Source organism: Macrotis lagotis, chromosome 2 (genome assembly GCF_037893015.1).
Source record: "Macrotis lagotis isolate mMagLag1 chromosome 2, bilby.v1.9.chrom.fasta, whole genome shotgun sequence".
Taxonomy (NCBI): domain Eukaryota; kingdom Metazoa; phylum Chordata; class Mammalia; order Peramelemorphia; family Peramelidae; genus Macrotis; species Macrotis lagotis.
In genome coordinates this window covers 72,721,926-72,748,547 of record NC_133659.1, presented here as the reverse complement: position 1 = coordinate 72,748,547, position 26,622 = coordinate 72,721,926, and the positions used below count along the sequence as shown (strand labels likewise).

The window sequence follows — 26,622 nt, the reverse complement described above, 5'->3', positions numbered from 1 at the left end:
TAGGATTATAAAAGAAAGAAAGAAGCCTTCTTTAAGTGCCTATTTTGTGCCAGATATTATGGTAATTGTTTTATAAATGCCTCTTTTGATCCTCAGAAATAAGGTACTCTTATTTTCCATAATTTACAGTTGAGGAAAATAAGGCAAACAGAGATTAAATACCTTGACCAAGTTCACACAGCTAGTGTCTGAAGCTTGATTTGAATTCAAGTCTTCTTTACTACAGGTCCAGCACACTCTGCACAACACTACCTTGCTATCTCTGGGGAATTATTATACTGAAATACAGTTATCACAATATTATAAAAAAAAGTTTGTGGAACCCCCAGAGAAAGAGTCCCTGTTTTAGATTATCTTTATAGTCCCTTCCAGCTGTGATACCCTGAATTCCATTGCATCACTGAATCCTTGCCTCCATCTTGGGCCTCCAGCTACAGGTAAGGGCTAGCAGTCAGAAGAACATCAAATTGGTTGAGAAGCTTTGTGGAATTCCCACCAAATAGGAAAAGGGCAAGTGTTCCCACTTCTAGGATGACTAATGTTAAAATAGAGGTGGTCAATTTAGTGAGGTGGTAGACCCTCTTGGCCACATTGGGTTTCCAGTGTCTCAGTTTTTCCTTTACTTTCAGGAACTTTGGGGATGACCCTCTTAGAACAGATTGATCCTTTAGATACAATTCTAGAAACAGTGGCACAAAGGATAAAGTGTTGGACTGACTTGAAGTCAGAAAGACCTGGGTTCAAATCCTGGCTCTGATTCTAACTATGAGACCTTAAACAAGTTACTTAATTGTTCTGAGCCTCAGTTTTCTCACAAGAGGACTCTGAAAGTAGAGGTTAGCAGAGCCAAGATGGTGGAGAAAAGGCAGGAACTCAATTGAGTTCTCCTCAAACCTCTCTAAACAACTTTCCTCAAGACAAATTCCAGAGCAGCAAAATATACAACAGGATAGAGTGAAAAACTTTTCCAGTTCAAGATATCTCAGAGGGTTGGCAAGAAAATTTTGTTACACCTTACCTGTGTAGTTCAGGCTGGGTGACCCCAGCAAATCAACAGTAGGCATTGGGGGCACCTAAATCTAGTGGCAGCTCAAGCTTTTTAGAACTCTCAGATCCCAGATAGTGAGGGGTCAGACAACTGGTCAGAAGTAATTTATAGGACTATAGTTTGACCTGGGTCAGAGATCCAGGATGAGGAGAAATCCTAGGACACCAGAACTTGCAGCCTCAGGAGAACTGAGACCCTGGTCACACTTCCAGGGAGGAAAAGAGTGGTTGTGGTCACTCACAGACCAGAGCACAGACCAGGAGAGTAGTAACATACCTCTGCCTAGATCATAGTACCTTGGAAGGACAGAAAACTTATAAGTCCCCAGAAAAAAATGCTGCACAAAATACCTTGGACTAGTGCCCCCTCCACTCTGGAAGCAGAGAACCACTTAGCATAGAGTTAAAAGTCAAGATATGAGCTGGAAAAATGAACAAACAGCAGAAAAAGGTCCTGGCTGTAGAAAATTTCTATAGTGACGAGAAGATTAAAACAAATGTAGAAGAAGATAAGAAACTCAAAACTGCTACATCACAAACCTTCAAGAAAATTATGAATTGGTCTCAGGCTATGAAAGAATTCAAAAAGAGTGTCAAAAATCAAGTAAGAGAAGTAGAGGAAAAATTGGGAAGAGAAATGAATGATGTAATAAAAACATGCAAAGAGTCATCAGCTTAGTAAAGTATTTTCTAAAGAAAATGACACCTTAAAAAGCAGAAAAAGGCCAAAAGGCAAAAGAGGCATAAAAATCCATTGAAGAGAAGAATGCCTTGAAAAGCAGAATTAGTCAAAGGAAAAAAAGAAGTGAAACAATTTGCTGAAGGAAAACCTTCTTAAAAAGTAGAACATGCCAAGTAGAAAAGGAAGTAGATAAAGCTCACTGAAGGAAATATTTCCTAAAATTTGAATTGGGTAAGCAGAAGGTAATGACTTTATGATGCATAAAGAAACAGCAAATTAACATCAAAAGAATGAAAAAATTGAAGAAAATGTGGACTATCTCATTAGAAAAAACAACTGACCTGAAAAATAGACCCAAGAGAGATAATTTAAGAATTATTGGACTACTTGAAAACCATGATCAAAAAAAGAAGCTAGCTATCATCCTTTAATAAAATTTTAAGAAAAACTGTCCTGATATTCTAGAACAAGAAGGCAAAACAGAAATTGAAAGAATTTATCAAACACTTCCTGAAAGAGATCCCAAAATGAAAAATTCTATGAATATTATAGCCAAATTCCAAACTCCAGAGCTTTCAAGTCAAGGACAGAATATTGCAAGCAGTCAAAATGAAATAATTCAGATATCATGGAACCATAGTCATGGTGGCATAAGACTTAGCATTTTCTACATTAAAATATCAGAGGGCTTGGAATATGATACTCTGAAGGGCAAAAGAGCAAGGATTACAATCAAGAATCATCTACCCAGCAAAACTGAACATAGTTCTTCAGGAGAAAATGGATATTCAATGAAATAGAGGACTTTCAAGCATTCCTGATTAAAACATTCAAACAATAGAAAATTCGACATTCAGATATAAGATTCAAAAGAAATTTAAAAAGATAAGCAGGAAAGAGAATCTTAAGGGATTCAATAAGTTCAAATTGCTTATATTCCTATATGAGAAAATATTGCTTGTAACTACTAAAATTTTTCTCATTTTTAAAGTACTTAAGAAGGAATATAGAGGATATGATTATGAGTTGGATATGGTGGAAAATTGCCTTAAAAATTAAATAGGTGAGAAAAAGGAATAGATTAGGAAAAAAGGGGAAAAGAAGAGGTAAAATGGGGTAAATTATATAATATATAAAAGAAGCACAAAAGAGCTTTTATAGAGGAAGGTAGGTGATATGGGGTGAGGGGACACTCATTTGAGTACAGAAATCTATGTTACCATACAAGGAAAGTAAGAGAGGAAGGGGAAAAGAGAAGGCAGGAGGGGAGCAGGAGGGGCTGATAGCCTGGAGAGTGAATTGGAAGAGATAAAAGTCAAAAGCAAAATTAAAATAATAAAATAAATTAAAATAATTCTATTGGAATGACTAATGGGACAAAAAAGGAACAATGACAAATGTTGGAGAACATGTGGGAAAACTGAGATACTAAAGTACTGTTGGTGAAATGGTATACTGATTCAACCACTCTGAAAAGTAATTTGGAACTATGCCCAAAACTATGCCTTTGACCAAGTCATACTACTTCTAGGTCAATATCTCAAAGAGATAAAAAAAAAACCCAAAAAAGAAAAGGTCCTAAATGAACAAAAATATTAAAGCAGTTCTTTAGTGGTGCCAAAACTTTGTAAATTGAGGGAATGTCCATCAACATGGGAATGACTGAACAAGCTGTGTTATATGCTTGTGATGGAATATTGTTGTATTATAAGAAACAATGATCAGCATGTTCTCAGAAAAACCTGTACGTGAACTAATACAAAGTGAAGTGAGCAAAACCAGGGCAACATGGAAACACTGATAGAAATATTGTATGATGAAGAACTGTGAATAACTCAGCTATTCTCAGTGGTACAGTGATCCACGACAATTCTAAAGGACTTATGATGAAAAATACTATCCACTGCCAGAAAAGGAACTTGGAGTCTGAATGCAGATTGAAGTATACCTTTTTCCTTTATTTTTCTTGGGGGTTTTTTGGTCAGTATTTTCTTTCATAATATGACTAATATGAAAATATGTTTTATAAGACTTCACATATATAACAAATCAAATTGTTTGCCTTCTCAAGATGGGAAAGAGGGAGGGACAGCAAGAAAAAATTTATAACTCAAAAATTTTTTTTGTTTCTGTTTTTGGTAAGGCAATGCGGTTAAGTGACTTGCCCAAGGTCACACAGCTAGGTAATTATTGTCTGAGGTTGCCAAAATTTTTTTGAATGTTAAAAATTATCTTTATATGTAATTGGGGGAAATAAAATATAAATTAAAAAATGAAAAGAGGACTCTAAGTTCTCTTCTAGTTTTTGAATCCATGATCCTATGTAATGAGCAATTCATGATCCTAGGATTCCCCCAGCCAGTTCACTGTACTAAAAATTCCCAGCATCAGGCAGAGTAGGAAAGTAGAGGAAAAGATTCTGGAATCCGTGGTTCTTCTTGGGCTGACAGCATCCTCAGGGATGACTGCCTGGTGGAGGGTAGTAGGAAGGCCGGGCCAATTACTTATGTGTTTCCCCTCTTCCCAATAGAGGTGCAGATTGGTATTCAGAACTTTGTCAGGATTACTGGGAAAGAGAAGACCTGGAGTGCAGCTTTACAGTACTGCCAGAAACACTATACAGACCTTGCCAATCTGCAAAATCTCACTGAGGGGAGCTCCCTGAAACCCATCATCAGTGATATTCAAGCCTGGATTGGTCTCTACTTTGATGAGAACACCAAGTCTTTGAGATGGTCCAGTAACTTTGATTACAACATTCCTTCCTGGTTGTTAAATGCTATGTTTCAGGAAAATCAATGTGCTACAATTAAGCGTTTTGGAAAATTTTCTCTTCTGATCTCTCCTGCATTATGCACTGAGCTAAAACCCTTTATCTGCTTTTATGGTAAGAATCAATCTACCCTTTTTGTCCCTTAATCCCTGACGTCAGAACCATAATGTTTGTTGTTATTTGTTTTTCTTTAACTTTTATTATGTTTAATTAGCAAGCATTGATTTTTTCCTTCCTTTCATCACCTCCTATTGAAAAAAGAAAAAAAAGTAAAACTCTACAACAAATGCATTAGCCATATCCAAAAATGTCTATGACTCATTCTGCACCTGAGTTCATTACCTGTCAGCCAGAGACTGGGTAGCACACTTACTCATTGGACTCCCAGAGTAATGGTGGTTCTTGCATTGATCAGATTTCTTGAAGTTTTCAAAATTATCTTTTACAGTGCTGTTGTTACTGTATGCATTGTTCTGATTTTGTTCATTTTACTCTGCCTCAGTTCATGCAATTCTTCCCAGGTTTCTTGAAGTTGTCATCATTTTTTATAGCACGATAATATTCCATTGTATTCTCATAACCATAATTTTTTAAATATACCCCAGTTGATGCACAGAACTAGAATATTACAGCAAGAGGGATTTAGAGTAGATATAAGGAAGAATTTCCTCATCCTAGGGTTTTCAGTGTGAGAAGAGAAGGGGGCTATTTCCATCTCTCTGAGGGCTGATCAAGGAGGCATCTCTTGGTCGCCACTCCTGAGCTCATTCACCAAAAGTCAGAGTGCTAGGGTTGAGATATTGGGAGAGTTGTCCAATATAATCTCTGATCCCTGTTTGCATACATCCCACCATTCCCCTAATTTGTTGTTCTTAGGTTCTCCTTTTGTTTATTCATAACAGAGACAGGACCAGGTTTCTAGGTTGTCTCTAATTGGGGTCTGAGAGGAGATGATGGTCAAGATGGCACAATATATGCTTGTTGGCATATTGATAGTCTGATATAGAGTTGTGAATTGCCTTCATATGCTGCCACCTATTTCTCCCTCAGGGTTTCTGACTATTTCAGGTTAGTCTGGCTTGCCTAGAGACAGGTGACCGATAAACATTTATCAATTGCTAATTGAACAAGGTGCATAGACTTGGTCTCTTGCCCTAATGAATCAAAACGGTTTCAAGGAGGGAGCAATAAGGTTGGTTAGTTATATTATACCTCTGCTGGTTGTTAGTTCCATTAACTGGCAGGATGGTCACATTGAACTTGCATTCCCCTCTCACCCCTTCCTTTTAAGTATATTACTTTGTACCACAAGAACCTTTATAGATATATTTGGAATGAGTGAATGGGTAAGACCTGCATACAAGTTATTAGACTGCAAGGTAGACTTTGATCAAAACCATAAAAGAGAGCAAAGTATTCTGGGAGTTCACAGGAGATTGCTTCTGCATGGATGCAAGATCATGGAGGCTAGAAGATTCCATGGAGAAGGTTCCATTTTAGCTAGACCTTGAAGAATTAGTAAGATCTTGGCAAAGAGAAAAAAAGAGGAGGGTAATCTTTTATTCACCAGTGGATAAAGTGCCAAACCTGGAGTCAAAAAGTCTTGTGCTCAAATCTATCTGTGTGACCCTGCTCAAATCATATAACCTTGGTTTACCTCATCTATAAAATGGGACTAAGGAAAATTCTGACTTCCTAGGGTTGTTGTGAGGATTGGCTGAGATAGTAATTGTAAAGTACTGAGCTTAGTGTTATATTTATGTGAGTTATTATGATTATTTATTCATTCATTCACTCCTTCATTCACTCATTTCACTTCATTGCCTACTATATGCATCAGTATCAATGAAGGGAATTTTCACATAGATATTTTCATATAGAGTTCATTCCTCTTCACAAAAAAGACCTCCCTCCCCAAAAAAAAACCTGCAAAGGGGCGGCTAGGTGGCGCAGTGGATAGAGCATCAGCCCTGGAGTCAGGAGGACCTGAGTCCAAATCCAGTCTCAGGCACTTAATAATTATTTAGCTGCGTGACTTTGGGCAAATCATTTAACCCCATTGCCTTGCAAAACAAAAAAACAAAAAACAAAACTCTGCAAATTCAATCACCTGCTGGTTTTTACACAAGATACTGGTATAGTCCCTGCCTCAGGAAGCTTATGTTCTGATGGTGCATGTCTTTTATGGTATTGATCAAAGTCTACCTTGGAGTCTAGTATCTTGTATGCGGGTCTTAATTCATCATTCATTCAGCAGGTAAAGGACTCATCTGTTAAGTATAATTAAGTCTAGGAGAGTCGGGTTAAGATGTGGGAAGGCAGAAACACGTTCCCCACGACTGGCTTAGTTTGTTGGCCTCTTTGGAACATTCTTGAACTTAAGTCCCAGTTTAGAAAATGTCTTTCCATCACTGCCAGAGCTGGTGTTTCTTAGATAAGTGATGGATAAATTAAGAATAGCACAATCTCCAGATTGTAGACTTTATAACCCCCTAGGTCATAGACTTATTGTTTTGCCCCTTCTTTTCATCACAGATCCATCTTTCAATCCAATGGACCATGCAGCAGTTAATCGGGGCTCTTCTAGTACCTTTCTACAAAACAATGATGCTTGGGCAGGTAAAGAGATCCCTTTTCCCTTTTCTATTATGTGGTGCTTTTGATTCTGGGTGCTGGGCCCCTTCTGCATCCTCAGAAGACCTACCCTGAAGTCCAAGGAAGGATCGAAGCCAGGACATGATCAGTCATTAAGTTGGTGATGGCAGACGTGGAGTGAGCATATATAAGTATACAAGAACGGGGTCTCTCCATCACTGTATCTCTTTGCTTTCAATGAATATTTTTATCACTTTTACTCAGTATGAAAGGAAATAATTACATAGTTTGCACATCAGAAATAATGTAAAATAGATTAATTGTTTCTTAAAGAAAACTTAATTTGATACCTTGCATTTTTAATTTACAATATTTTGGACTATTATAAAAGAACAATATAATTGTTGCCAGATATTCCCTACATCCCTTTATGAATAATAGAAGTACTTTGCAAAGTGCTTCTTAAAAATAGTACTTTATTTTCAAAGCAATCCTGGAAGGTAGATAATATTATTATCCACATTTTATAGTTGAGGAAACTGAGGCAAACAAAGGCTAAGTGACTTACCTGAGATCATATAGCTAGTAAGAGTCTGAGTTTAGATTTGAACTCAGGTCTTACTGATTCTACAATTAGCTTTCCATCCACTGTACCAGCTGGCTTCCTCAAGTTGCCCCTTGACAAGATGGAAATGTCTAGTAGGCAGCCATAGCTGAAATGGAAAGCTCTCTTTGGCATAATTGGAAAAGCAAGGGATGATGCTCATTCCTGCGTCTTGCGGCCTTCACCTCTCTTATGTTGAGTCTGAAGAAGACCTGGACATGTAGATATTTCATTGAAAATATAGGACGAGGGATGGCTAGGTGGTGCAGTGGATAAAGCACCGGCCCTGGAGTCAGGAGTACCTGGGTTCAAATCCAGTCTCAGACACTTAATAATTACCTGGCCGTGTGGCCTTGGGCAAACCACTTTACCCCATCTGCCTTGCAAAAACATTCATATATCTATATATATATATATATATCTATATCTATATCTATATATATATGACCATGATTATGACATTCACAGGCACTTTTAACATTTTAAAGTGTTTTTACATTTATATTCTTTGGGGAAAGATTTGGGGGGGGGTGGGGAATGGAGACATGTGATATACTTCAAGCTCATTTTATTTAAATATTTAGTATTTTCTCATCTGTTATGATTTCATTTCCTTCTAATCCAGTGTAATTTTCTCCCAATTCAGAACTCTTATCCTTGTCCCAAAATTAAATGTTCCATCAATGCTTAAGGAATTGTCTTGCTGAAAGGATCAACTGGGTTGATAAGAATACTTTTTCGGGGGAAGGATGGATAGGTGGTGCAGTGGATAGAGCACTGGCCCTGGAGTCAGGAGTACCTGGGTTCAAAACACAACCTAAAAAATAAAAAGGAATTCTTTTTAGGGGGAGAAGAAAACTTGGGCTGGTGGCTTCAGCACCTCTATCCACCAACAAAGCTCAACTACTCATCTACGGACGTGATGATGTGACAAGAGTGGCAGGGGCTTGAACTCCTTGCTTCACTTGATTTTGAGGTTGGTCCTCTACCCATTACACAGTGCTGCTACTCTTGTAGCTGGTATCACATTATTTTCATGATAGCCAAGGGCAAATAGTAACCCCCATTTTAGAGACCTGGAGATTGAGGGAAGAAGTTAGACCAAGGCCACAGATAATGAATGGTGGATGTGGGAGTAGAACCCAAAGTCCCTTTGCTCTTCATCCAGGGATGACTATGGAAGATGATGGGGTGGGGATCAGTGTTGTAGTAAAAAAAATGGGTACCCTCATTCTGGAAGCTTCCAGGATACTTCCATTTCTCCTCTAGTCTTTTTGTGTATTATTCTTCTGTATTCCTTATGATTAGCTGACCTATTTGATATTCCTTGTCTAAGACAGTCCATTACTTTTTTCTTTATCTTTGCACTAGTTGTCTCCTCCCCTCCCCCAGGCTGAAATTCTCTTCTTACCTTTAACCCCTAATTTTCATGACTTCTTTGAAGATTCAGTTCAAATCTCACCTTCTGCAGAAACCTTCCCAGATGAGAATCCCAACCCCTTTTGGATTACGCTCCAAGACTCTATTAGTCTAGTACATACATCACTATCAGTATGCTTTCTCCTTTCTTAGAATGTGAGCTCCCAGAGGCAGACAAGATCCATGTCTTTGCCTTTCTTTGGATTCCCAGGCCTTGGCACATAATAGGGAAGGTAGTTGATGCAGTGGATAGGACATGGAACTTGGATTTAGGAAGATTTATCTTCATGAGTTCAAATACGACCTCAGACATTCACTATTTGGGTGACCCTGGGCAAATCACTTCTCCCTGTCTGCCTCAGTTTACTCATCTGTAAAATGGAGAAGGAAATAGTAAAATAATCTGGTATCTTTGCCAAGAAAACCCCAAATGGGGTCAGGAAGAGTTGGACACAATTGAACAATAGGCATGCTTGATAAAGAACAAGAATGACATTTATACAGAACTTAAAGGTTTACAATTCTGTGAGGTAAAGAGAATGTCTATGATTCCCATTTTATAGATGAGAAAATCAATTAAGAAATCTGCCCACACTCATGTAGCCAGGATTTGAACCTAGTCTCCTGACTTTAGTTCCATTTCTCTTTCATACTGGGATGTTTCTCACTTTTTATAAATGCATTTTTTTTATTTCATTAAACATTTCCCAATTCTATTTAAAACTTTTTTTCACATTAACTTTTAAAAATTTTGAATTCCAAATTCTCCCCCTCCTTCCCTCTACTCTCCTACCCCTTGAGAAGGCAAGTAATATATTGATTATATATGTGAAGTCATGCAAAACATATTGCTAAAGAAAGCACTCAAGAAATTTATAGACAGTAAAAAAAATAAATACTTCAATTTGCATTCAGAGTTTATCAGTTCTTTCTCTGGAGGTGGATAACATTTTTCATCATGAATTCTTTAGAATTGTTTTGGATGTTTGCATTGATCAGAGTACTCAAGTTTTCCCCAGTTGAGCATTCTTTAAAATATTGCTGTTACTATATGCATTGTTCTTCTGGTTCTACTCATTTCATTTTGCAATGGTTCATATAAGTCTTCTCAGGTTTTTCTGGAATCATCCAAAAAAGCAGAATTTGTTAATCTAGGGTCTATGAATTTTTTATTTTTTGATTCTTTTAAAATATTAAAATTAATTTATTTTATAATTACATGTGTTTTATTTTATGCATTTAAAATCATGATCCTGAGTGGGACTCATAAGCTTTATGGACTGCCAAAGGGGTGTGTGATGCAAAGTTAAGAACCTCTGTCCTAAAGCATGGTTTTCTAGTGGCTGCCACACACAGTTGGGTCACCTTTGCTTGGCTCATTGAATAACGCATTCAAGATTGAGGGGACATTAACAGGTGAGCCAATGCTATCATGTACTCTACCTAAGACCCTGAGAATGCAACCTCAGTGGTGAATATAGAGGTGCTAGAATCCTTTGAACTCCTTCTCTGGGCTGTCTTCAACCTTCTCCTCTTAGCCAGTGCTAGCTCTCTAGGAAGCAATGTTGAGATCTCTTCTAAAGGACCCCAATCAAACCTTCCATCATCTCAGGAAGTTAGTATTTTTTGTTCATCTTGAATCAGCTTGATTCTCAGTGTCTGCTCTCAATCTCATTTTCTGGAAGTGTCATACTGATGCAAGCTTAAACCTATATGCAGAATGTAAGCACCTCAAGAATAAAAATTTAAAAAAAGATTTATTTCCTCCCCAATTACACATAAAATAATTTTAGCATTCTTTTGTGTTGTTTGAGTTACAAATTCTATCCCTTTCCCCCCTCTTCCTTGAGATAGTAAGCGATATGATATAGGTTATACATATAAAATCTTATAAAACATTTTCAAATTAATCATTTTGTGGAAAAATTTGAACTTAAAAAAGAAAAATGTGAAAAAATAGTATGCTTCCATCTATATTCAGAAAAAATCTGTTATTTCTTTGAAAGTGGATAGCATTTTTCCTTTGAGATTGTCTTGGATCATTGTATTGCTGAGAATAACTAAGTCATTCACAGTTCTTCATCATTTAATATTGTTGTTGCTGCATACAATGTTCTCCTGGTTCTGCTCACTTCCCTCTGCATCAGTTCATTTACATCCAGATTTTTCTGAAATCATCCTGCTTGTCATTTCTTATGGCCCTGATACAATCATATGCCACAATGTGTTCAGCTATTTTCCAACTGATGAGCATCCCCTCAATTTCTAATTCTTTTAATCTCTTTGGGATACAGATCCAGTAGAGCTATTACTAAGCCAAAGAATACACACAGCTTTATAAACTTTTGGTTATAGTTCCAAATTATGTTCTAGAATGGTTGGATTAATTAACAACTCCATCAACAATGCATTGGTATCCCCGTTTTCCTACATCCTCTCTAGCATTTATCATTTTCCTTTTCTATCATATTAGCCAATCTGATAGGTATGAGGTGAGATTTCAGAATTGATTTAATTTGCATAGAAACTTGAAAAATAATTATCGTTAGATGATTGATGATGATGTTTTATCCTTTGTTCTCGAAGAAAACCAAGACATCAAAGGGTGGCGCTATGACAAACAAGTAAGGGGATGCTATGCGAAGTCACCAGTCTTATTTTCTCTTCCAGTCATCTGGCTCCAGTGGTCAGATATGTGTCAGGATACCTGGAAAGGACTTTGGATCATTAGCACCTAGAACAATGTCTGACATGTTAAGCCCTTAAAAATATTAGTAGAAATAAGAGAGAACTTACTTCAATTTCTTTTTCATATCCATAGGTGTGAGGCATGGCATAGCCAATAATGAATTGATTTATACTGGCCCCAGGGGCAAGGAACTAGGAGCAATGGAGGGGGGGAGGAATGGAAAAAAGTAGGTTTAGGTTGGATGGAAGCGAGTGTTAAAGCTACCTAAAATTAGGACAAGCTTCATTGGGAGGTGGTGGCCACCACATTACTAGAGTTCTTCAGTTGGAGGCTGAATGCCCACTTGTCAGGATGCTGTAGAGAGATTCAGTTTGGATATGAGTTGGACTAGATCATCCCTGATGGGACCATCAGCCCTTAAATTCCAGGATCTATCTTTGCCAGGGTCTTTCTGGCAAAGGTGGGTGCTGCCATAGGATGTCATAGGAAAGGGTCAGGGCTTCAAAAGGAGAAAAGCAATGTCTGAGCCCCTTTTCTATTTTAGGAAATAGCATCATCTCTGGCCATACAACCAGAACAGGTCAGGAACTATCTACAGTCACACAACATTGGACACCAGCTGCCAATCCTGAGCCCACAATGAGCTCCTCAAAGCGCAAAGCAGTTACATCCCAGGCATCCAGTTCAGGATCTGGCAGTATGACCCTCACATCAAGGCCAACAAGACCTGGGCCCACATGGATTCAGCCAGAACCTGAACCAGGTACCTGTGCTCTCCTGCCTTCTCAGGACTTGTACCAGCTCTGATTAGTGGGGTCTGGTTCATGGTCATCTTTTCTGATTATTTCTATTGTAGGAAGCAGCTCTGTCACTGGGAAGCAAGGAGGCAGGACCAGCCTGGACTTGCTGGCTAGTCCTGACTCTTTAGGGAGTCCTTTGTCCCCCAGAGGAGGTAATCCTCATTCCCCTTTGCCCCCCTTCCAGATGATCTCTCTATCCCCGGCTTCACCTTTGACTTCTTTATACTCTTCTTGGGTCCCACTGTGGGGGCTTCTGAGCAGAAGACTATACCTAGTGGTCAATGAGGAGAGGCATCCTGGCCTGGAGATAGTTTGTCATTGAGCCAAACCAGCATTCCCTAAATTCTGGTTTTTACTAGCCAGTATGCTGTGGGTGAGGCTCCCTCCTCATCCTCACTGGCCAGCTTGAGGAGGGGTCCCTAATAGTAATTGCCCCTTTCCTCATGGCCCCCAAATTAAGATAATTGAAGACAATTAGTGACAATGTGGTTGGATTAATGGTTGGATCATAATTAAGGAATGAATGAAAACTCAAGTCAGGTGTAGTGGGAAAATGAGTTCCTGGGTGGCATAGCCATCCAACTGCCTTGACAGCTGTGTGTGTGTGTGTGTGTGTGTGTGTGTGTGTGCACACGTGTGTGTCAAGAGCTTGAGAGGGGGTCACCTCAAAACACCAGACTTCAGGAGCAGCTGATACCAGCAGCTTCTACCCCTCAAAAATCTTCAAGAGATTTTTCTTCCAATGGTAGGAAATGATTAGCTGCTTAATACATAGCTGATGAATTGAATGGAGTTGATCCCCGGAGCCAGAGCTACTCTTGATGGTGGAAATGGCAGAGGAGTAATTTGAGGCTAAGTAGAAAGAAAAGTTTCCCAAAAGAGCTTTGGAAGGTAGTGAGCTCCCCATTCCTGGAGTCCACCTATCAGGGGTCATGTAGGAGGATTCCTATTTGACTAAGAGTGGAAAAATGATTCAGCAGCCAGAAGCAGTTTAAAATGTAATTGAGAAATATTGATGAAAAAAATAGAATACAGATAACGTTAATGTTTCATTTTCTAAGTCAACATGAGGCTTCTGGGACCTGTTTCTATGTGAAGCACTCAGCTTCCACAGTCTGAAGTTCTCTTCTCATGTTTCTTTCTCATACATGGAGGTAGAGTGGGGAGGGGTCCAAGCTTCAAAAGGAGGCACGGTGTCTGAATTGCCACATGCAACCCCCCATTTTTTCTTTAGGAAATAACACCACCTCCAACTGTACAACCACAACAGGTCAGGAACGGTCCATGGTCACAGGACACCAGACACCCACTGCTAGTCCCGAGAGCCCAGGCAGCATCTCAGAGGTCAAAGCAGTCACAGCCCAGACTTCTAGTTCAGAGTCTGGCAGCATCGTCCCCCTTCTGACCCTCACTTCAAGGCCAGCCACAAGACCTGGGCCCACAAGGAGCCAGCCAGCACCTGAACCAGGTACCTGTGCTCTCCTGCTCCTCGGGTCTTCATCAGCTCTGATCAGAGGGGGCTGGTTCATGGGCTTCTCTTCTGGTGGCTTCTATCCTAGGAAGCAGCTCTGTCACTGGTGGGACCAGCCAGGGTCCGCTGATCAGCCCTGATCCTTCAGGGAGTCCTCTGTCCCCAGGATTAGGTAATTCTTTCTCTTCCCATTCCCAGGTGACCTTTCTGTCATTGCTTTTGTCTTGGGCTCTTTTTCCTATTGTTGGTCCTATTCCCTCAGAGGCCTGTTGTGGGGCTCTGGGCGGAAGACTCTCCTTGATGGTTAGTAGGTAGCTGGGTAAGGGAGGGTTGGGGGGGGGGAAACCAAACCTGCATGTATACCATCATCAGTTGAAAACAGTAGGTAGCACCTGTGGTCAAGATCCCCCTCCTATCCTCCTTGGTCAGTCTGAGAAGGGATCCCTAACACCATCCCCTCCTCTGTGACCTTGGCCCCTAAATTCAGTTCCTCTAAGGCAATCAGGGGCAGCAAAGTGAACCTCTGTGAGTCCCTATCACCATTGAGGAGGGAAAGGCTCAGGTGGCTCCTTCCTCCACCCCTTCCCACTCCTGGACCCAGGGATTCTCCTCCTGGTCTGGCAGGCCTCTGCTACTGGTGGGGGGATGGTGGCCTGGGGATGATTTCCTATTCTGAGCTCTGAACACCCAATGCTGAACTCAATCGAACATCCAAGTAATTAGTAAGTCAATACTCTATGTAAGATACTCTTGTGAATGTTGGAACGTCCTCAAGGAAATTATCTATTTATTTTTAATAGGGGATTCAGTATTGTCCTCCAAAATCCCCTTGGTTCAGAATTAAGCTTATGAGAGATAAGGGGCTTAACTCTGTAAGTTTTAAAGCCCAGATCAAAGGTCCCAGTTCCCTGTAATTTCTTTTTTTCTGAAAAATTAGAAGACTTAAAAAGTCCATTATTCATAACATTCCTGAAAGTCAGGAGACCCAATTTCATCTTGATTGCGAGATTAGAAATGACGCTACCAGCTTGTTCAACTCAGTGTGGTCAAATGTTCACTTCCAACTCATCCACTCTCTCTATAGCAAAGGCATTAAATCAGGATGCAATTTAAATGATTTTATCTTTATCTAGAAAAATCATAGTTAAAATGCAAACAACCAATAAGGTATTTATTTTATTTATTTGGCTTTTAAATTTTATTTTGATGAGGGCGAGCCAAGGTATGAAGGAAGGCATCAGGTTGTAGTCCTCTTCTCGGGCACCACTCCCACAATTACACAGGTTGGAGTCCTCAGAGGGCAGCCCGTTCTCCCCATTAGTGGTCTAGGGGTCATCCTGAGGGACTGAGGGTCTAGGCCTCAAGCCCCTACTGGTATGTTTTCCATTAAAACTGGTGCATGCTTCACTCTGTCATCTTCTCTCAGGCCCCACCTCAACTGTACTTGGTTCCCCAAGACTAGGGTCTCTAAGTTGCAATAAAGATACCCATGGGCCTAAATATTGACTTAGGAAAAAACCACATCTGTTTATATATTTCTTTTCTTATCACTACATCAACACATTAATGCATTTTAATTAAGGAGCGCTAGAGGACACCTGCAGTCTTTGTTGGCACCTCTGAATCAAGGCATCATTGCCCCATTGTCTGTGCTGGAGCTGGTGCCCCCCTAAAGGGACAGTCTCAGTTTGAGACCTTCCAGCATCAAATATTTCTCCCAGCTGTCCTGTCACTGATATCTTGGTATCAAGGCAATGCTTCTGAAAGCAAGGCCCGGGGGGGGTCACACACCAAGATTTTATTGTGTGGGTTGATCAGATGTAAGGAGACCACCCTGGATCTTGAGGGACTCACAGTCTAATGGGAGAGACAACACAAAATGAATTATGTCCAAGCAAAATATATATGGATAAATGGGAGATAATTTGTAGAGGGAAGGCATTAGTGTTAATAGAATAGGGAAAAGACTTCTTGAAAAAGGTGGGATGTTAACTGGGACTTGAAGGAAGACAGGGAGATTAGGAGGCAAGAGATGAAAAGAAGTATTCCAGGTAGGGAAAATGGCCAGAGAAGGGTCGGGGGGGGAGTGTGGGGAGGGGAGAGGGCCTGGCTTCAAAAGGAGAAGGGGCAAGGTCTGATCTGCACAAGCAAACCCCTTTCTCTGCTTTAGGAAACACCACCACCTCCCACTGCACAACCACAAGAAGTCAGGAACGGTCCATGGTCACAGGACACCAGACACCCCCTGCCAATCCTGAGCCCCAAGGCAGCCCCTCGGAGGTCAAAGCAGTCACAGCCCAGACTTCTAGTTCAGAGTCTGGCAGCATCGTCCCCCTTCTGACCCTCACCTCAGGGCCAGCCACAAGACCTGGGCCCACAAGGAGCCAGCCAGCGCCTGAACCAGGTACCTGTGCTCTCCTGCTCCTCGGGTCTTCATCAGCTCTGATCAGAGGGGGCTGGTTCATGGGCTTCTTTTCTGGTGGCTTCTATCCTAGGAAGCAGCTCTGTCACTGGTGGGACCAGCCAGGGTCCGCTGATCAGCCCTGATCCTTCAGGGCGTCCTCTGTCCCCGGGATCAGGTGAACTTTTCTCTTTCCATTCCCAAGTGACCCGTCATTGACTTTGTTACGGGCTCTTTGTCCTTTATCTGCTGGACTTATTCCCGCAGTGGGGGCTTTTGAGCAGAAGATTCTTCCTAGAGGTCAGTAGGGAGCTGGGTAAGGGGGCTCTACCTTCATGGAGAGCTTCATCAGTTGAAAGCAATAACTAGCCCACCGTGTTCAAGCCCCCCCCCCCCCCATCCTCCTTGGTCAGTCTGAGAAGGGAGCCCTAACACCATCCCCTCCTCTGTGACCTTGGCCCCTAAATTCAGTTCCTCTAAGGCAATCAGGGGCAGCGACCCTCTGTGAGTCCCTATCACCATTCAGGAGGGAAAGGCTCAGGTGGCTCCTTCCTCCACCCCTTCCCACTCCTGGACCCAGGGATTCTCCTCCTGGTCTGGCAGGCCTCGGCTACTGGTGAGGAGATGGCAGCCTGGGGATGATTTCCTATTCTGAGCTCTGAACACTCAATCCAACACCCAAGTATTTAGTAAGTCAATACTCTATGTTAGACACTCTTGTGAATGTTGGGAATACAGACAAGAGCCAACCTGCTTATATCCACAAGGAAATTTTCTATCTATCTATCTATCTATCTATTAATAGGGGAGACAGTATTGTCTTCCAAAATCCCTTTGGGTCAGAGTTAAGGCTATGAGAGAAATGGAGCTTAATTCAGGAACTTTAAAAGCCCAGATCAAAGGTCACAGGTCCCTGTAATTTCTTTTTTTCTGAAAAATTAGAAGGCTTAAGTTGTCTATTTTTTCATAACATTCCTAAAAGGCAGGAGACCCAATTTCATCTTCTCTGCAAGATTAGAAATGACGCTACCAGCTTGTTCAACTCAGTATAGTTTTATCTTCACTTCCACCTCATCCACTCTCTATAGCTAAGGCCCTGAATCAGGATGCAGTTTAAATGATCTTACCTTTATTTAGGAAAATCATGATTAAGTTGCAACCAACCAATACTATATTTATTTTATTTATTTGGTTTTTAAAATTTATTTTGATGAGGGCGAGCCAAGGTATGAAGGAAGGCATCAGGTTGTGGTCCCCTTCTCTGGCACCACTCCCACAATTACACAGGTTGGAGTCCTCAGAGGGCAGCCCATTCTCCCCATTAGTGGTCTAGGCATCATCCTGAGGGACTGAGGGTCTAGGCCTCCAGCCCCTACTGGTATGTTTTCCATTAAAACTGGTGCATGCTTCACTCTGTCATCTTCTCTCAGGCCCCACCTCAACTGTACTTGGTTCCCCAAGACTAGGGTCTCTAAGTTGCAATAAAGATACCCATGGGCCTAAATATTGACTTAGGAAAAAACCACATCTGTTTATATATTTCTTTTCTTATCACTACATCAACATATTAATGCATTTTAATTAAGGAGCCCTAGAGGACACCTGCAGTCCTTGTTGGCACCTCTGAATCAAGGCATCATTGCCCCATTGTCTGTGCTGGAGCTGGTGCCCCCCTAAAGGGACAGTCTCAGTTTGAGACCTTCCCGCATCAAATATTTCTCCCAGCTGTCCTGTCACTGATATCTTGGTATCAAGGCAATGCTTCTGAAAGCAAGGCCCGGGGGGGTCACACACCAAGATTTTATTGTGTGGGTTGATCAGATGTAAGGAGACCACCCTGGATCTTGAGGGACTCACAGTCTAATGGGAGAGACAACACAAAACGAATTATGTCCAAGCAAAATATATATGGATAAATAGGAGATAATTTGCAGAGGGAAGGCATTAGTGTTAATAGAATAGGGAAAAGACTTCTTTAAAAAGGTGGGATGTTAACTGGGACTTGAAGGAAGACAGGGAGATTAGGAGGCAAGAGATGAAAAGAAGTATTCCAGGTAGGGAAAATGGCCAGAGCAGAGTGGGTGGGGGAGTGTGGGGAGGGGAGAGGGCCTGGCTTCAAAAGGAGAAGGGGCAAGGTCTGATCTGCACAAGCAAACCCCTTTCTCTGCTTTAGGAAACACCACCACCTCCCACTGCACAACCACAAGAAGTCAGGAACGGTCCATGGTCCCAGGACACCAGACACCCCCTGCCAATCCTGAGCCCCAAGGCAGCCCCTCGGAGGTCAAAGCAGTCACAGCCCAGACTTCTAGTTCAGAGTCTGGCAGCATCGTCCCCCTTCTGACCCTCACCTCAGGGCCAGCCACAAGACCTGGGCCCACAAGGAGCCAGCCAGCGCCTGAACCAGGTACCTGTGCTCTCCTGCTCCTCGGGTCTTCATCAGCTCTGATCAGAGGGGGCTGGTTCATGGGCTTCTTTTCTGGTGGCTTCTATCCTAGGAAGCAGCTCTGTCACTGGTGGGACCAGCCAGGGTCCGCTGATCAGCCCTGACCCTTCAGGGAGTCTTCTGTCCCCGGGATCAGGTAATTCTTTCTCTTCCCATTCCCAGGTGACCTTTCTGTCATTGCTTTTGTCTTGGGCTCTTTGTGCTGTTGTTGGTCCTATTCCCTCAGAGGCCTGTTGTGGGGCTCTGGGCGGAAGACTCTCCTTGATGGTTAGTAGGTAGCTGGGTAAGGGAGGGTTGGGGGGGGACCAAACCTGCATGTATACCATCATCAGTTGAAAACAGTAGGTAGCACCTGTGGTCAAGACCCCCCTCCTATCCTCCTTGGTCAGTCTGAGAAGGGATCCCTAACACCATCCCCTCTTCTGTGACCTTGGCCCCTAAATTCAGTTCCTCTAAGGCAATCAGGGGCAGCAAAGTGAACCTCTGTGAGTCCCTATCACCACTGAGGAGGGAAAGGCTCAGGTTGCTCCTTCCTCCACCCCTTTCCACTCCTGGACCCAGGGATTCTCCTCCTGGTCTGGCAGGCCTTGGCTACTGGTGAGGAGATGGCAGCCTGGGGATGATTTCCTATTCTGAGCTCTGAACACTCAATCGAACACCCAAGTATTTAGTAAGTCAATACTCTATGTTAGACACTCTTGTGAATGTTGGGAATACAGACAAGAGCCAACCTGCTTATATCCACAAGGAAATTTTCTATGTATCTATGTATCTATGTATGTATCTCTCTCTCTCTCTCTCTCTCTCTCTCTCTCTCTCTATCTATCTATCTATCTATCTATCTATCTATCTATCTATTAATAGGGGAGACAGTATTGTCTTCCAAAATCCCTTTGGGTCAGAGTTAAGGCTATGAGAGAAATGGAGATTAATTCAGGAACTTTAAAAGCCCAGATCAAAGGTCACAGGTCCCTGTAATTTCTTTTTTTCTGAAAAATTAGAAGGCTTAAGTTGTCTATTTTTTATAACATTCCCAAAAGCCAGGAGACCCAATTTCATCTTCTCTGCAAGATTAGAAATGACGTTACCAGCTTGTTCAACTCAGTATAGTTTTATCTTCACTTCCACCTCATCCACTCTCTATAGCAAAGGCCCTGAATCAGGATGCAGTTTAAATGATCTTACCTTTATTTAGGACAATCATGATTAAGTTGAAACCAACCAATACTATATTTATTTTATTTATTTGGTTTTTAAAATTTATTTTGATGAGGGCGAGCCAGGGTGTGAAGGAAGGCATCAGGTTGTGGTCCCCTTCTCTGGCACCACTCCCACAATTACACAGGTTGGAGTCCTCAGAAGGCAGCCCATTCTCCCCATTAGTGATCTAGGGGTCATCCTGAGGGGCTGAGGGTCCAGTCCTTGCGCCCCCACTGGTATGTTTCCCTTTAAAACTGGACTTTTTTTTTATAGAGATCAGAGAAACATTTAGGAGAAAGCAAGGTCACCCATTCTTAGGAGGCAATAGAGCAAAGGGGGAGGAAGCAGAGAGTGGATTAGATTTAGTTTGAGTGCAGGGATTTCTCCTGCTTCTTTGCTCCATGCTGGTCTCTTTATAAGCCCAGTGATAAATCACTGAAAGACAGAACATCCAGCATTTCTCTGTTGTTCCCCTTTCCCCTGTCCCCACCCCCCCCACCCTGGCCCTCTCTCCTCTGAATTTCTCTCTGCATCTTTTTAGAATGATTAGAAACTGTTGCTACAGTGGAAAACTCCAACCTTCAGTTATGAAGTTTATCTCTGAAAAGGATGGAAGGAACATCAACAGGGTCTTTAGTGACTTAACCCTGCTCACAAAAGATCTTGAATGTTTGTTCTAGATGTTTCTATAAAACACACATTTGAGATGCACCGGCACCTTGGTGAGGACCAGAGAGGAAGCAGGAAAAGTCTGGTACATCCTTCATCCTGTAATGTTTCCTCTGGTCCCACCTCAGCTCCAAGGCAATGGAATCAACCTCACATAGAGACTGGGGTCTCTAAAAATGTAATAAAGATCCCTGTGGGATCCATATTGACTCAGAAAAGCCCCACATACTTTTATATTTCTTTTATCATCAATACAGTCGGATAGAAACTGCATTTTAATTAAAGAGTGCTCGAGGACACCTGCAGTCCTTGTTGGCGCCTCTGCCAGCCTCAGCTGTCCTGTCACTGGTGGCACAGTATTAAGGCAATGCTTCTGAAAGCACACCAAGATTTTTATCCTGTTTGCATGGATTATTTGATCAGATGTAATGAGACCGTCGTAGCTCTTGAGGAACTCACAGTCTATTGGGAGAGACAACAGAAGACGAATTATGTCCAAGCGAAATATATATGGATAAATAGGAGATAATCCACACAGGGAAGGCATTAGTATTAATAGAACAGGGACATTAGGATGCAAGAGAGGAGAGGAATTACAGGCAGGGAAAATGGGGGGGGGAGTGGGGAGGGGAGAGGGCCCGGCTTCAAAAGGAGAAGGGGCAAGGTCTGATCTGCACAAGCAAACCCTTTTCTCTGCTTTAGGAAACACCTCCACCTCCCACTGTACAACCACAAGAAGTCAGGAACTGCCCATGGTCACAGGACACCAGACACCCCCTGCCAGCCCTGAGCCCACAGGGAGATCCTCAAGGCACAAAGCGGTCACAGCCCAGACCTCCAGTTCAGGAACTGGCAGCATCGTCCCCCATCTGACCCTCCCCTCGAGGCCCACAAAGAGTCAGCCAGAGCCTGAACCAGGTACCTGTGCTCTCCTCCTCAGGTCTTTATCTGCTCTGAGGAGAGGGGTCTAGTTCATGGGCTTCTCTTCTGATTGTTTCTGTCATAGGAAGCAGCTCAGACACTGGGAAGCAAGGAGGTGGGACCAGCCAGGGTCTGCTAGCCAGCCCTGACCCTTCAGGGAGTCCTCTGTCCCCAGAATCAGGTGAACCTTTCTCTTCCCAACCCAGGTTACCCTTCTGTCATTGTCTTTGTCCTTTGTCTGCTGGACCTATTCCCTCAGAGGTCCAACATGAAGGGTTCTGGAAGACACTCCTTGATAGTCAGTAGGTAACTGGGTAGGGGAATGTTGGGGTGAAACCAAGCCAGCCTGTAGGGCTTCCTATTCATCGTCTAAGCTCAGGGTCTGAAGCCACCACCTGTAAGCAAAGCCCCCCCCATCCTCACTGGTTGATCTGAGAAGGGATCCCTAACACCTTTCTTCATGATCTTGGCCCCTAAATTAAGTTCCTCTAAAATAATCAGTAGCAGCAACTCTTGTGAGCCTGTATCACCATTCAGGAGGGAAAGGCTCAGGTGGCTCCTACCTCCTGGACACAGGGATTCTCCTGGACTGGCAGGCCTTGGCTACGGGTGGGGAGATGGTGACCTGTCCTCTCCTCTCCCCCACACTGGGCGGTGGCTGATCAGGCCAGCACCCATGTCGCAGCTCAGGAAATAGACTCAGAAGGCTTAATCAATTGTGTGGACATAACCAGGACTTGACATCAACAGACTGGAGAATATATGATAGGTTCTCCTTCCTTTTGGGTCTGATATGGGTCTGATATGTGATTTCACTGGTGCTGGTAACTTCTACCAGTGGCTTCTTCTGATATTTAGTCTCAGAAAGTAGGTGGCCCAGTGGATAGAGCACTGGCCCTGGAATCAGGAGTACCTGAGTTCAAATCTAACCTGACACTTAAAAATTACCTAGCTGTGTGGCCTTGGGCAAGCCACTTAACACCATTGCCTTGCAAAAAAAACCTTAGGTGGCCCAGTGGATGGAGCACCAGCCCTGGAGTCAGGAGGATCTGAGTTGGAATCCGGCTTCAGACACTGGATTCTTGCTAGCTGTGTGACCTTGAGCAAATCTCTTAACTCTGCCCCCACATCCAGGGCCATCTCATTCCTATCTGGACCCAGGTGGCTCTGGAGGAGAGTGAGAAGGTGACTTAGCACAGCCCCCCCCCTCACTCAAATCCAGTTCTTGTGCTTGTCATGACATCATCTCCCTTATTAGAGAATGAAGGACAAACATCACCAGTCTTAGAAAACATCCTGGGCCAGTGAAAGCCAAAGTGACTTGTCCAAGTCCAACAGCCAGGATGGATCTAAGGCAAGCCAGGGTCCTTCTTCCCGACTCCACAGTCAGCTCTGATTCCACTGGGCCTCACACACACAAAGTGGCACTTCTTCAATACAATCAACTGGATTGGAGTTGGGCATCAAGTAGGCACTTCTCAATCCTGAACCCCACGCCAATCCCACTCTTCTCTGGTCACAGCCTTGTGGGCTTTGTCGACATGGGCACTAGTTCTCCCTCTTGTAGTTCCACCCTCTGGGAGCAGCAGCTGCTGCTCTCCTCTGACCTGTTGGAGTCCAAGGAAAGTACATCAATACCAGGATCAATTAAACGCCTCTTCCCATTCGATTAAATGTCAAATTCCTGTCCAGAATTTGAGAAAACTAAACTGCAATGGAATGGAAATCGATGAATGAGCCCTAAGGGACCTCTCTTCTAATAGACCACTTCCAGGCTGTGGTCCTTGGGACAATGGCAGAGAGCCAGCCGGGGCCGGGGGTGCTCACAGTGATTACTGCTCTTAGGACAGCTGCTACCTTCCAGTAGATTCAAGCCTAAGCTGAAGAGTCAGCAGACCCAATTCAGAGCATGACCTTTCCAAAGGCCAGTCTCTAAAAATAGGGAGCAGCGTGGTCCAGGGGCTAGAGCTCTGTCCATGAGAGTCCTTGAAGACCCAAGCTCAAATACTGACTCAGCCTTAAATTGATCTTGTGTCTGCTTTGGTGAGTCTTGGGATCTTGTGAGGAACAAGTGAGCAAATAATGTATGGAAGATGTCTTTTATGTATGAAACTATCTAGAAGTCACTATGTAGTTGCTGGTGGTGCCATGGAACCCAGTCTCCAGGAAGACCCAACATGTCTATCTCAGTTCTGTCATTTGGAAATTGGGGATGATAATAATACCTACCTCCTAGGATTGTTGTGAGGATTAAATTAAATATTATTTGTAGTCTTAAACTGATGCATAAATGTTATTAATTATCAGATATTAATAATATCTATGATCAATAACATAATACTAATTATTAGGGAAGATAGGACCAGGTAGATAATAATCACTAGTGGCTATCAAGAGATTTAAAGTACTTTAAAGTACTTAAAGTACTTATCTCATTTGGAAAGAGGGACTTTATCCCCACTTTATAGATGAGGTTAAATGACTCGTCCAGAGTCACACAGCTATCTGAGGTTGGGTCTAAACTCGTGTCCTGACTCTAGGCTCAAGGCTCTAACCATTATGCATCTGCTTGCCAAATGAATAGTGGGAGTAGGAAATAATTATATAAGAGGAACACCACCTTCTCCTTTCCACCATGGTTATCCTCCCCACCAAAGCTTTTTTGTTTAGCCTTGTCTCTTGCTGGGCATGTAACAGTATGCAATAGTCTTTTGGCCTCAAAAAAGACTTTTTTGACTTCCTTTGGGTGACCAAGCCCAGGTCCCACTGACAAGAATGTGATGGTCTTGCCATGTAGCATGGCTCATCTATACCGATTTCTCTTGGGGGCAGAGCAACGATTTGGGATCCTGAAAGCCGATTTCAACTCACCGGACATCTTGGAATCTAAAGCTAGAAAAGAACAGCTTTTGAGAGAGGTGAGATAACTGTCCTCCGTCTTCTCTGCCCTTCCCTCACTGCTGCCACCCCCCGGCTTTGCATGCTTCCAGCTCCAACCGCCTGTTGTCAGGATGAGCCAAGATTCCAGAACCAGCTTTTCAGAAGAAGCTGCTCTTAGGGATGGATCTTCACCCCAGATTGTGTTGTTGGTTTTTCTCTTCAATTCCTAAATTTGGTGCCACAGAGCAGCTGTGCTGACAACTTGGACTTCTACAAAATGGAGGGCATCCAGTGTATACTAACCTAAAATGTAGGAACTCAAAGAGCGTGGGAGGGGAGAATCAAAATTAGGGTAGATTGCAATTTTCTGCGAATGTACATTTTTCCAACTCACATCAGAGGGGCAGGCCTTAGGCTGTAGATCAAAGACTTAAGAGCTTATAGAAATCTTAGAGGTCCTCTAGTCCAGTCCCTCATTTTATAGAGGAAGAAACAGGTCTGTAGGACCCCATGATTAGTAAGAGGAGCTAATCAGTTCAGTTCAACTGAACTTCCCAAGAGTGAGAAAAGTGTGTTTTTTGAGCAGGGAGAGGAATAGCAGCTGCACTTTGTTATGAAGTAAAATATGCAACTGAGATGTAAAATATGCAAATTAGTACTTTCACACAGAATTTAAACATGGAATTGATGGAGTAAGTTGACTTTTTTTTCTTTAACCACAAAGATCTTTTGAATTCTATTTAATCAAATCCTTATAGTAAAAGGAACAATTTTGATTGGTCCAAGAGCACTAGTATCCCACCAAGGCTGTTCTAGCTGATCCCTTCTTCCAATAGAAGGATGTTATGGGCATCTTTTCCTGTTGGATGGCTTGGCAGGCTCTGCCTCCTTCCTGGGTCTCAGCTGCCCAGAGGCCAAGCCTATCTTCTGATTTCCAATGGAAGCAGCCTATTGCAGAAGAAAGAACTGCAATGTGTCTTGTGACCAGGCAAATTGCATGGTCCAGGATCTAGAGTTGGAAGGGTCCAACCTTGACATTTTATAGATGGGAAAACTGAGGCTTAGAGAGGCAAACGCAGCATAGGGAGTAATTTAGATGTAAGGTTTGTGACATTACCTTCAGAACTCTTCCCATTTCGCTTTCTTGTTTCTAAGTCTCAGTTCCCTGATTTGTAAAAGACCCCACTACTTATCCCAAAGATCTCACAGGGCTATTTGGCAAAGAAGAGATGATGGTCTTTTTAAGTGTTTTGCAACCATAAAGTGCCACACAGAAATAGTTAATTTTAAGGACTAAATTGGGGAAATTGGATTTAAAATACGGAATTTCACTTTCAAGTCATTCCATATTGAGGGTTGACTCATTTGATTGTATATGGGAGCAGGCATTCTCTCATTTGGGGGCACCTTCTATATAGTTATAGTTGTTGCTTCAGGTCCAAAAGTAGGGCAGGTAAAAAATATCAGCAACTCCATCATCATAATCTTGGTGGACAAGGTGAATCTACATTACTGAAAACCATAAATAACCCCCAAAGCTCAAACTAATCACTAGTTTCAATTAAGTCTCTTTAGCAAAGCCATTGATAAGACAGGCTTGAGTTTCACTCCTTTTGCTTCTCCAACCTATCCAGGCACAGACAGAAGAGGAAAAAATGATTATCTCAGATAATATTATTTTAGTGAATTTATGATCTCACAGGTGGGGATGTCCACCCCACTGGTCTAGGTTATGACCAATGTGACCATCAATTCTCCTTCACCTCCCTAAAGGATCCACTTGTTAGAGGGAAGTCTTTCTTTAGTTTGCTAATATCTGAGGGATGATAATTCACTTATCAAAAACAATCTATTACTATCTCTTTTTATTACTGCATCTTTTCCTATATTCTACTTTAATGATATTTTTATATATTGCTTTTAGCACACAAGTAGTTGGTAACATTTTATAGACTTCTACACAACATATAACAACTTATATGACATTATATATATATGTATATACACACACACACACACATATAT

General features: G+C 42.3%; 1 protein-coding gene across 1 annotated transcript in view; it reads left to right on the top strand.

The window, feature by feature from the left end:
• Positions 1–26,622, top strand: part of CLEC20A (C-type lectin domain containing 20A) — a 47,796-nt gene that overhangs the window by 19,890 nt on the left and 1,284 nt on the right. The window contains exons 5-15 of the mRNA XM_074220883.1: positions 4,260–4,616; positions 7,038–7,121; positions 12,354–12,572; positions 13,844–14,077; positions 14,169–14,252; positions 16,251–16,484; positions 18,655–18,888; positions 18,980–19,063; positions 21,499–21,714; positions 21,803–21,898; positions 24,550–24,635. Coding sequence (XP_074076984.1) covers positions 4,260–4,616; positions 7,038–7,121; positions 12,354–12,572; positions 13,844–14,077; positions 14,169–14,252; positions 16,251–16,484; positions 18,655–18,888; positions 18,980–19,063; positions 21,499–21,714; positions 21,803–21,898; positions 24,550–24,635 — 1,928 coding nt within the window. The remainder of the gene's footprint in view (positions 1–4,259; positions 4,617–7,037; positions 7,122–12,353; positions 12,573–13,843; positions 14,078–14,168; positions 14,253–16,250; positions 16,485–18,654; positions 18,889–18,979; positions 19,064–21,498; positions 21,715–21,802; positions 21,899–24,549; positions 24,636–26,622) is intronic.